This window comes from Astatotilapia calliptera, chromosome 17 (genome assembly GCF_900246225.1).
Source record: "Astatotilapia calliptera chromosome 17, fAstCal1.2, whole genome shotgun sequence".
Lineage (NCBI taxonomy): Eukaryota > Metazoa > Chordata > Actinopteri > Cichliformes > Cichlidae > Astatotilapia > Astatotilapia calliptera.
Genome location: NC_039318.1, coordinates 1,915,445 through 1,926,855, shown reverse-complemented (window position 1 = coordinate 1,926,855; position 11,411 = coordinate 1,915,445). Strand labels below are relative to the sequence as shown.

Below are 11,411 nucleotides of genomic sequence, written 5' to 3'. Positions count from 1 at the left end.
ACACAAACACACTGACTGTTTGTTTTGCCCTAAGGCCCGGCTGTTATACATCTGTCTGTAGCTTCTGTTTTTATCAGCAGCGCTAAGTGGCAGAAGCTCAGGCTGGTACAGATGCTTTATATCGAATTTGGTTCAGTTTAAGTTTAATCAAACTTTTGGATAGCTAACCCTAACTAACCTAGACAAACACAACTAGTATCTGCTGGCTGTCTGTCATGAGGGGACCTCGACAGCAGACCTAATCACTGAAGTTGTGGACACATATATGTGACAGACACAGAGGTATCAGAGTACCTGTAGCGTGTCTGAAATGATCTGAGATGTTTGTTTCTCATTTGGCAAATACAGAATTTCTGTGTCACATTAAAACTTCTGTGTTCTTCTCTCTTTGTTGTCAGGTACAGGATAGATGGACAGTTTTGTCTAGCTGCAAACATCCCGCTGCAGCGTGACACCAACACACTTCATGAAATCCTCAGAGAAAGAAGCTATGAAGAAAAAGTGAGGACAGTCATTGAGGAAAGAAACTCTGAGAACAGTAAAGTTTATGTAGGCAACAACCTGGTTATAGCCAGGGTTTTAAAACCTAAACACGCAGAATATCAAGTTCTTCAAAAACTAGAACAATTGAGCCAAAACAGCGCTGGAAACTTCCTGCTCCTCTACTCTTATCTCTCCCCGTGTAGCACGTGTACAGACATATATGATAGCAATAACATCCTTAAACAGACTGACATGTACATTCACAAATGGGCAGACAGTGCCTTTGTGTTTACAAAAGTTTATGACAAATCAAATTCTGAAACTCAGTCTGAAGTTGATGTCAGCACACACACAACCATAGACAGAGGGAGTTGACAGAGTCACTTCTCGAGCTCGCGTGGTCAATGGGCAGCCTCAGCCTCGCTGTGATAAAACGAGTAATTCTGAGTTAGTGTCACAGCTGCTATACAGATGGCAGCTATTCTGAGTTTTGTATTAATAATAATAACAGGCAGGAAACCATAGACGGGAAAGGAGACAGAGTGAGAGCAGCAGAGTAGAAAGAAGATGGGGAAACAGGAGCAGCAGTGGGAGCAGGCCCAACAGAAAAAACATGGGTGGAGGCAGCAGCAGCAAGCGGAACATGTACAGGAGTCAGAGAGAGAGCAGCAGCAGAAACAGTAAAAAACACAAAGGTGGAGGCAGGAGCAGCAGGAAGAGAAGCAAACATAGTAGCAAGAGAAGGAGCAGAGGAGGAAGTACATGAGGAAGCAGGGGGAGGAGCAGCAGTAAAAACAGAGGTGGAGGCTGCAGGAGGAGCAGTAGCAGTAAAGGTTAGAGGAGTTAAAAACAAACCATCATCCCTGGAGACAAACTTCCTTCACACTTTTAAATGATTTTTTCCCAAACAGCATTTAAATTCTACTTAAAACAAAATATAAAAAATGTTCTGCCCTGTTTTTTCTGAATAAAGTCTTCAGCTTCAAACCTGCTCTGTGTCTGTCTCTGTTACACCGAACATCTGCAGGTTAGACTCGATTTACTGATGTCAGTCCCACGTCGAGATATTTATTGAGGCACTTACCGTTATTCTGTTTATGATCCAACAGTGCACAGTTGAATGAAAATACATTGCCAGGCAGGTATGTTGAAGTCCATTCTTTTGACATGGAATAAATAGCCATATAAATATATATATAAGAGCGCATCACAGAGACTTTATTATTCCCAGAGGAAAGATTAGTTGTCATAGCAGCAAATACACAACAAACATCAAGCACACACCAATTAGTTAAACTGCAGGAATGTCTTCAAGACATAAAGACCTGATGACCTCTAACTTTCTGCTTCTTAATTCAGATAAAACTGAGGTTATTGTACTCGGCCCTGAAAATCTTAGAAACATGGTATCTAACCAGATTCTTACTCTGGATGGCATTACCTTGGCCTCCAGTAACACTGTGAGGAACCTTGGAGTCATTTTTGACTTCCATGCACATATTAAACAAATATGTAAGACTGCTTTCTTCCATTTGTGCAACATCTCTAAAGTTAGAAACATCCTGTCTCAGAGAGATGCTGAAAAACTAGTTCATGCATTTATTACTTTCAAACTGGACGACTGTAATTCATTACTATCAGGAAGTCCTAAAAACTCGCTGAAAAGCCTTCAGCTGATCCAAAATGCTGCAGCAAGAGTCCTGACAGGGACTAGAAAGAGAGAGCAGATTTCTCCTGTTTTGGCTTCCTGTTAAATCCAGAATTCAAAATCCTGCTCCTCACATACAAGGTCTTAAATAATCAGGCCCCATCTTATCTTAATGACCTTGTAGTACCATATCCCCCTATTAGAGCACTTCGCTCTCACTCTGCAGGCCTACTTGTTGTTCCTAGGGAATGTTTCTTGCTTCATGTGTGAGCGGTCCCTGGTCCGAATCCCAGATGAGTCTGTGTGGTGCTATAACAACTCTAGGAAGACATTAGATTAATTCTCCTTTTTTTTAGATTGTATAACTTTGATTTTTTCTTTCATTTGTTTAGATACCAACTGAAACCACAAAGCTCCAGTTTCACACCCCAAACTAACCAACTGTAATGCTTCTTTTCATCAGCACAATAGTTTTCAGTCTTCAATTTCACATTGGTCTACACTCCCCACATCCTGTTATGTCCTTATCCTCATTGCAAATCAGAGATTTGAATATAATCAATTCATTAATTAACAATTGAATTCCACGCTTGTGTTCATCCACAGCAGCTGGACAATAAAGTTTATTATGACCCTGATACTGCAGCAGATCCTTCTGATCCATTTCCTGTTATCACTTCAAATAGAAATGAGGCTGCAGAAAAGCAGCTGCAGGGCTGCTGAAAATACTTTTCTGCACCAACTTTCAGCCAGCAAACGCTCAACTTCTCCCAGCGTGCTGAGCTAATGATTAGTTGGTGTTTTTCTCCAAACACTCTCTCACTCTTCTCTCAACGTGTTCACAATAAACTGTGAACAGACACCGAGCAGAGCAGCAGAAGACCTCATTCAGGAGCTAAACTCAACATGAACTGAACTCACAGTAACGTTAGCTCGGTGCTTACCTTTAGATGAGCGCACAAACTGAGAGACACTCTACTGTGGCAACACCACCAGTTTATAAAGAACAAGAGATGACAAAGAGAAGTTTTTTTCCGGAAAGAGCAGCAAAACAAACTTAGTGAGGAGGAGGGAAACCTCTCAGACAAACCCAGACCCCTGCACAAAGTGCTGTTCAGACAAACTCATTTATATTTCAGGTTTTGCAGTGTGGCACACCACTACCAGGTGAGCCATCACACTTCCTCTTTATGCCACAGTACAGGAAGTGTCAGCTCGAAGAATTTTATTTATTTTAATTTTTTTAGTTCATCTATTTATTTTAAATCCAACAGTTAAAAATAAAGGGCCGAAAATTCACCCCGTTCCTTTTATTTACTGGAAGAGATCAAATCTGAGACTCTGTTGTGTTGAGCTACATGAAGACAAGAAGATTCAAACTTAATACAAAAAATCTGATATACATTACAATATTTGTAATTAAAGGATCAGTAGCTGCTGGCAAGGCTCTCCACTTGCTCCTTCAAAAGTTGTGTTGTGAAAACCTGAGTTGTTGTTGTTCATATCGGCAACAGGGTTGAATTCATAATTGCCGTTGCCTGGTAGCATCGACCAGCCAAACAACTGGGGTGAGGTGGGGAAGATCCATTGAGGTCCAACCGCAAAATTGCCCACAGCCTGATAATTTGCACCACTTCTGATTAAATTGATCTCCAGGTGCTGGGTGTACTGCTGCTTGAGTGGGGGCTGTCCCTCTCCCTGAAACTGAATCACAGACAGCACAGTCAGTAAAAGTACAATACAAAGTTCTTGTTTCAAATTCAACACATTTCAAATGAAATTAATGAATGAATTACCCAGATGTCTGAATCAAAGTTTAATAATAGGAGATACTTACATGAAATGGGACACCCTGATTGAGATGCTGAGGATGTGACCTCCTCCTAAACTTTCTCCTTCTGTTTTGAAACCAGGTTTTTACCCAAAGATGGAAGAAAATAGAAAACATCTAATCAGTTCACTGGAGACAAGATTGAACACAAATTCAATTTCTTATGTTCAGTAAGCTGAAAAACACTCACCCGTTTGTAGGTCAGTCCTGTCATCTCTTCCAAATATTTAATCTCTCTTGGCTCATGGTAATGCTTCAAATGAAACGGGTGGACAAGAATATTTAACTGTCTCTCTGTGAACACCACCTTTAGGTTTCTCTGGAGCAGTGCTGGGATCGTGCAGAGTGGCAGTGATGGGACAGCAAAAACCTGTTTCTGCTCTGACACAGAGCTGGAAACAGCCTCAGAAGTATCACTGGTTTTGTTGCTCAGCTCCTTTTAAAGAGCACTCTCCACCCGTGAGGCGAGTTCTTCCAAGGGAAGACTCCCTTCAAGGGAGACAGGGACATTTCTCCCATTGAAACTAGACCAACAAGCCAAACAGTTAATTGTGTCATTTTCACAAAGTCACACATCAGAGCAACTAGATGAAGAAGAATGTGTGAAAGATTGTCTTGAACGCTCAGAGAATCATCTGTTTGTGTGCTTGATTCTAGATTTTATTCTAGGATTAATTCCACAGAGATTGTGCACAGTGTGATGTAAAAAAGTAGAAGCTAAAAGTAAAAATAGTATTTTATATTAAATTCTAGATTTAACAGGAATCCAGTGGAGAAAAGTCAATATAGGAGAAAAATGCTGTCTTTCTGTTTCCTGCCAGTTTTGCTCTGAAGCTAAACGCTTTCCGTGGAGTTTTTAGGACATCCTGATAGTAACAAATTACAGAAATCAACAGGGAGGCGGCAAAGTCTTAAACAACAAATGGGCTCATCTGGGATTTGAACATAAGAAACTCAAACTGAGGATCATCCCCAAAAACCAAGTCACAGGAAACAGCTCCTTTTTAAAATCTCACATTTCAGTGCAACAGTTTCCAACAATGGCAGCCGCTACTAAGTTTTCATATTACTCTAATTTATCTTTCTGCGTCACAAAATAAACTTTTAACATATTTTCAGAAAGTAGCCGTATGAACTTCAAATATCTATTTGGTTTATCAAGACATCGCATATTTGCAAAAGTGCTGTGACGTTTTCGGCGACGTCTGTTACCCAGTGCTTATCGTGATGTGCTCGCGCCGAACGTGGGTCTATACTTTCTGTTCTTTTGTTCATATTTAACAAAACAAAAATGCAGACATAAGTGTGCACATTAGTTTTGACTGCTAGTGAAAATAGTTTTCTTTACAAATAACTCTCTCGCTGAACTAACAGCCAGTCCCTCGCTGCTCATATTGCCTTCATATTAAATCATTTTGTGCTTTTTAAAGATCTTATTTTAACATTGCACTTAAAGGAATCCAGGCACTCATCTTTCCGATCTCCGTAGACTAACAGGCTGTGGATGACTGAGAACAGACAAAGCTTATATCTTTTAGGCACTGCTGGGAGTTGAACCCAGGATCTCCTGTTTTCTAGTTTAACACTTACTAGACAGGCACTTTAACCAACTAAGCCACAGCGCCACATACACGCCACACAGATGAGTGACTGATGAACACTGAGAAAACCTCCACACATCAAACCAATTTGAGCTTACACAGAAACACATGAAAGGTAATCTTGTTTTTTTTATATTAATCACCAGAGGTTGTCGCATCAAAAGAGACGACGTCTGTCAAAGTCAGGGGTTAAAAGTGCGACGGTGTTTTTGTTTTGCTAACTCTCCACGACACTCTAAACTCCAGGCTCATCTACAGTCAGCCTCCTCCATTGCCCCTTGATGCCCACTCACACTAGTCAGCTTCTGGGTGGGAATCCTGCAGAGTTACTCTAGTTTTGCATTTTCATTTTCTTCATTTGTTTTTAATTTAGTTTAGTTTCACTTATGTTCTATTGTGAGTTTATGTATTTCAGTTTAGTTTAGAGAGCAAGAGAGTAATAATAACTAACTGAGGAAATAAAAGTAAAACCCTTCAAAGTGCTGCAGAGAAAGAAAAGATTTCACTCTTGTCAGTCTCCTTAAATGATAAAAACTGGACTTCACCACAGGCTCTAACTTGGCTGTCCAGTTTAAAATCACTGTCCAACTGAAAACCAAGGTCAGTAAGAACATCCAGGAGTCCCAAATCAGCAAGGACCACTAGTTCAAAACACCAACACCTCTGTTTTCTTATCATTAGAATTTAAGAAGTTTAAAGCCAACCAAGCTTTAATGTCATCTAGAGATGCCAAGCGAGGTTTTATGGAGATGCCATCCTTCTGCTTTAACAGTCATCAGTGGAACAATGAAAAGAGATCCCATGCCTTTTAAGGATGAAACCCTAAGGCAATATATAGAGTAAAAAGAGCAGTGGCCGTAAAATTGACCCCTGTGGGACGCCACATGACAGAGAAGCAGACGATGATTTGGAACCGAGAAGCTGACAGAGAAAGTTCTATTTACCAAATAAGACTAAACCAATTAAGTGCAGTGCCACCAATACCCACTAGATCATCTACCGTAATCGAGATATTAGAATTTTGTCTTCTACTGTGTCAAAGGCAGCAGTCAGGTCAAGCAAGACCAGAACAACGTGGTTACCAGAATAAAAACCTTTAAGAATGCAGATTCTGTGCTATAAAGGGTTTTAAATCCTGATTGAAAAACCTCAAGGATGCCATTACATCTATAAAATATTTCAGTTGACACAAAACAATTTTCTCTAACACTTGGAAAGAAAATGCAGCTTGGAAATCGGTCTATAATTAGCTAAAACTGTGTGATCAAGGCCAGGTTTCTTAAGCAGTGGCTGCACTACTGCATGTTTGAAAATTGCAGGAACCGCACCACAGGACAGACTGCTGTTAATAATGTCAAGGACAGACTGCCCTATACCAGGGAAACCTTCTTTTAAAAATTGTGGAGGGAAAGGATCCTGGGGGAACCTGCGGGGTTAATATGACACCCCGCATCCTCTGAAATGGAGAGAATCACAAGCTCAGACTGAGTAAAATCAGCAGTGCAAGGGACAGAGACAGAGGGGTCGGGAGCTGTGATAAGAGGCCTGGCGGTGCCGACCTTTTCAATAAAAGGTGATCATCATGTCTGGCGATTACACCTGAGCAGAGACTTTGTTTGGTGAATGAAACAGGTCAGAAATAATAGAAACAGAAACAAACTTCTGAGTGACAGATGAGCAACCACACACAGCAGCGCCATCTTGTTACCAGTCAGGTGTGAAGAGCAGTTAGACCAAAGGTTCATTCAAGACTTTTTATGTGAAGGGAAGGAGTTTAAACTGGATTTATCAGAAAATCAGTTCTGTTAGATCTGTTTCAGGATGGCTGAGTGGTCTAAGGTGCTGTGTTCAGGTCGCAGTCTCCCCTAGAGGTGTAGGTTTGAATCCCACTTTGAGCAGTTTCTGCTTGGTATGAGGACTCTGATGGGTTTAGATTTTATTATTTGTATTGGGAAATATTTAACCATATATGCTTAGAGGTATATAATCGAGTGTGTAGTGATAGGATGTGTGATCTTTAGCAGTCTGCAAAGGCTTTGTGTGCATTCCAGAGTGCTCTGGCATTCACACCAACACCCTGGGAGCATGGGAGAGGTCGTACCTTGTTTTATTGTTTTATGGTAGGATAAACGTAGCTATGTCAGTTTTAGGCTAAGTGCCTTTTGTTTAGATGAACTGCTGGACTTCCAGGCCAGCAGGTTTAGGGAAGTCTTTATGGGGTCACACTCTGACCATTAGAGAAGAGCCTGAGTTATGACCTTGGCTCGCTGTTTTTTCTGCTTCTAACAAAGGTGGGAGTGAAGCTCCCATGCAATGTGCTCTGTTGTCTCTACTATCAGGAAAAATAAATAAATAAAAAAGGCCCTGACTCTCTGAACACAATATTCTCTTCATAACTCGGCAGTATGAAATGTCATGAAACAGTGTAACTCACTCACAGTAAGTCAGCAGTATAGGATAATACAAACCTATCCAATAAATCTCATGATTTTCACACTCTTTTAACTCAGAAGAATGATGCAAACTAAAACTACATACTGATTACACAAGAAGTATGATGTGGCCTACAGCAGTATCATGATTCACTCATTTTGATTACAGGTATAATGTAATATATAACAGCACAATAATCTCACAACTGCTACAAGCACATTTGCCTTTCTTAACATATGCAAGAGAAAGGCAGCTGTTAAGAAAATGCCCTTTTGGGTGAGAGAGGCCCACAGGCCCTGCATGCAAGCGTACTAACACACATACATGCACTGAAGAACAGCTTACACTATAGCACACACTATACATGCACCTATATCTCTCATTGGTGTTAGGGCAGGGATAGCTCAGTAGGTAGAGTGGTGGCCCCATGATCGGAAGGTCGGGGGTTCGGTACCCCTGAGCAAGGTACCGTCCCTACACACTGCTCCCCGGGCGCCCAGTGGCTGCCCACTGCTTCACTGAGTGAATGGGTTAAATGCAGAGAGGGATTTTCCCCACGGGGACCAATAAAGTACTCTTTCTTCTAAAGCAGGGAAAAACTTAACAGAGTTTTGTTATCAAATGCTGAATCTCCAGCTTGCAGGACAACAGGTGAAACGTTTGTGAAAACAGAGAAGGATAAAATAAAGACACAGAGAGTCTGGTATGACCAAGCAATAATCAGACAATAGATTTAGTTGGTAATACAATACATTGTGACATGTTTTCTGTTTGATTGATGCAACACAAGTCATTTACTGTATGAAGGAAATTCTCTTTTGTGATAATATTTTGAACGTGCATTTCTGTTGACCTGTCAACTTAGCGCATTATGAGCTGATAGGGGTGGGGGGTGAGGGTGAGGGTGAAAAGAGAGAGAGGGGGGGGAGGGAGATGGGGCAGGTATTAGGAGTTAAAGGGAGACAGGGGAGGGAGAGGTGTCAGGAGAGAAAGGGAGAGGAGAGGTGAAAATTAAGATGGAACAGAGGTGGAGGAAGACGAGGTGACATTAGCAGTAGAAAAAGTAGAAAAAGTAGAAAAAGCAGGAGTGTCCCTCCTCCAGAAGAAGCAGAAGCGTTTTTTCTTCTTTTCCATGAGCTTTTCCACGAGCACTTTTTTCTCTAGGATGAGGGTTCTCAACTGATCGATTGTTTCTGCATTCTCCTGCTCAAGTCTCTTGCATGTTTTCTCCACTTCTTCTAATTTGGCTTGTTTGTCTTCGAGCCTTTCTTTCATTTCTTTAGATGTTGCCTCCTGCATTAGCTTTGCCTCGTGCAGCTCTGTATAACTCTGTTGTAATTTGTTGTGCGTGTCTTCCAACTGCTGACTTCTGCTCTCGATTTCTTGAAGTGAACACTGCAGGTCTTCGTTTGTTTTCTCTAGTTGTTGCTTTAGCACCTGTATCTCAGTGTTTTTGCACTTCACGTTGTCTGAAAGTTCCTCGACTTCTGTGTTTTTTCTCAGCATGTCATTGAGCTTACTCTGCATCTCTGAGCATTGGTTTTGCAGTTTTTCCTTTTCCTCTTCCAGTTCAGGTGTTTTGTAGTTCAGTTTGTTATAAAGTTCTTGCAGGTTTTGGTTTTTCCTCTCAAAGTCCTGGAGAATTTCTTTGTCTTCTTTCTGCTTTATTTCCTGTTGTTCTTGGTCTTGAAGCAGCTCTTGATATTTGTGCAGTGTTTCATCAAGCTTTACCTGCAGCGCTCCGTATTGTTCCTGCACACCTTGGAGTTGGCACTGCGTGTCTCTCTGGTTAATGTCCAGTTTTTCTTTCTCTTCAAGGATTTCTTTATTCTTTTGCAGAGCTTCATCAAGCATTACTTGCGAGCCTTCGTTGTGTTTCTCGATGTTCTGAAGTTTGCAATCCAGATGTTTCTGTTTCATGTCTTGCTGTTCTTTCTCTTGAAGGAAATCTTTATTTCTTTGCAGTGCTTTATCAAGTTTCATTTTCAGCGCTGTGTATTTTTCCTGCACGTCTTCAAGCTTGCAGTCCGTTTGTTTCTGTTTAATTTCTTGTTGCTTTTGTTCTTGAAGCAACTCCTTACTTTTGTTCAGTGTTTTATCAAGCTTTACCTGAAGCGCTTTGCATTTTTCCTCCATGCCTTGTTGCGCTGCTTTATGTCCTGTTGATGTTTTTCTTGGAGGAGTTCTTTATTTTTTTGCAGAGCTTCATTAAGCTTGATTTGCAAGCCTTTGTTGTGTTTCTCCATGTCCTGAAGCTTGAAATCCATTTCGTTCTTTTTTATCTCCTGTAGCCTTTTTTCTTGAAGAAACTCTTCCTATGTGTGCGGTCTTTCATCGAGCTTTACCTGCAGCGCTCTGTATTTCTCCTCCATGTCTTGGAGTTGGCACTGCGTGTCTCTCTGGTTTATTTTCAGGTGTTCTTTCTCTTCAAGGATTTCTTCATTTTGTTGCAGAGCTTCATCAAGCTTTACTTGCAGCTCCTGATTCTTTTTGTCCTTCAGCACTGGTTTTTCGAGTGCTTTATCAAGCTTTGCTTGGAGCTCAAAGTTTCTTCCCTGCATGTCTAGGAGTTCCATTTCTTTCACCTTCAGAATACCTTCCTTTTCTAGAAGCTGGCTGAATGATTTGTTTTGATCAGGAAGTTGAATTTTGTCTTCCTGGGCCCTGTTTCAGGAAGTCGGTTTAGTGCAAACTCTGAGTAAGTATACCCTGAGTTAACGAAAACTCTGGTTTTTCGGTTTCACAAAGCGAGTTTAGATTCATTCTGAGTGAGTTACTATGACGACACACTCCGTGAAGCTAACCTGCCCCCTAGCAGGTTTACTTCAACTAACCCTGACGTTCTCCGCCTCTTTGTCGGAAACCTGACTGCAGGAAGTGTCAGACATGGCGTGCTCCTTCCTTGAAGAGCCAGTAGATGTTGAAGCCCAAATTCTCCGCAGAGCTCTCCGCCGGGAGAGAGTGATTAGAGCGCGTTTGGACATTTTATCATTTCCTGATGATTTCCTGTGTGAACGTTACTGTTTTTCAGCACAATCTATAATTTATTTGAATAACATCCTCAGGCCTAATATTGCTCATGTGACACATCGCGGACATGCTCTCAGTTCTGTACATATTATTTGTATTGCACTTCGGTTTTTGGCAAACGGGAGCTTTCTGTATAATATTGGTGACGCTGAGCACGTTTCCAAGGCTACCGTCTGTCGGGCAGTCAGGAATGTTACAGTTGCACTGAAACGTCTCCTGTACTCGTTTGTGGTGTTCCCCGGTCATAGACCCACAAGATTCATCAAAGAGGGATGCCACAAAATTGCAGGTATCAGGATGAACAAAACTTAATTCATGATGTGGTGATACTTGAACTACTACTTAAATTTTACATTTATTCTCACGGTTCCCAGGCGTGATTGGC

General features: G+C 41.3%; 1 protein-coding gene, 1 non-coding gene and 1 pseudogene across 2 annotated transcripts; all 3 read right to left on the bottom strand.

Moving 5' to 3' along the window:
- Positions 1–3,550: 3,550 nt before the first annotated feature.
- LOC113009420 (homeobox protein NANOG-like) lies at positions 3,551–5,355 on the bottom strand (annotated as a pseudogene).
- A 143-nt stretch (positions 5,356–5,498) lies between these two features.
- trnat-agu (transfer RNA threonine (anticodon AGU)) lies at positions 5,499–5,587 on the bottom strand. The gene is given in 2 exon segments: positions 5,499–5,534; positions 5,550–5,587. It is a non-coding gene; the product is annotated as a tRNA-Thr (tRNA).
- Positions 5,588–8,976: 3,389 nt separating this feature from the next.
- Positions 8,977–10,557, bottom strand: LOC113009419 (trichohyalin-like). Its single transcript, XM_026147698.1, is given in 3 exon segments — positions 8,977–9,117; positions 9,119–10,140; positions 10,143–10,557. Coding segments are annotated over 3 exon segments (1,578 nt in total).
- Between the last annotated feature and the right edge of the window lie 854 nt (positions 10,558–11,411).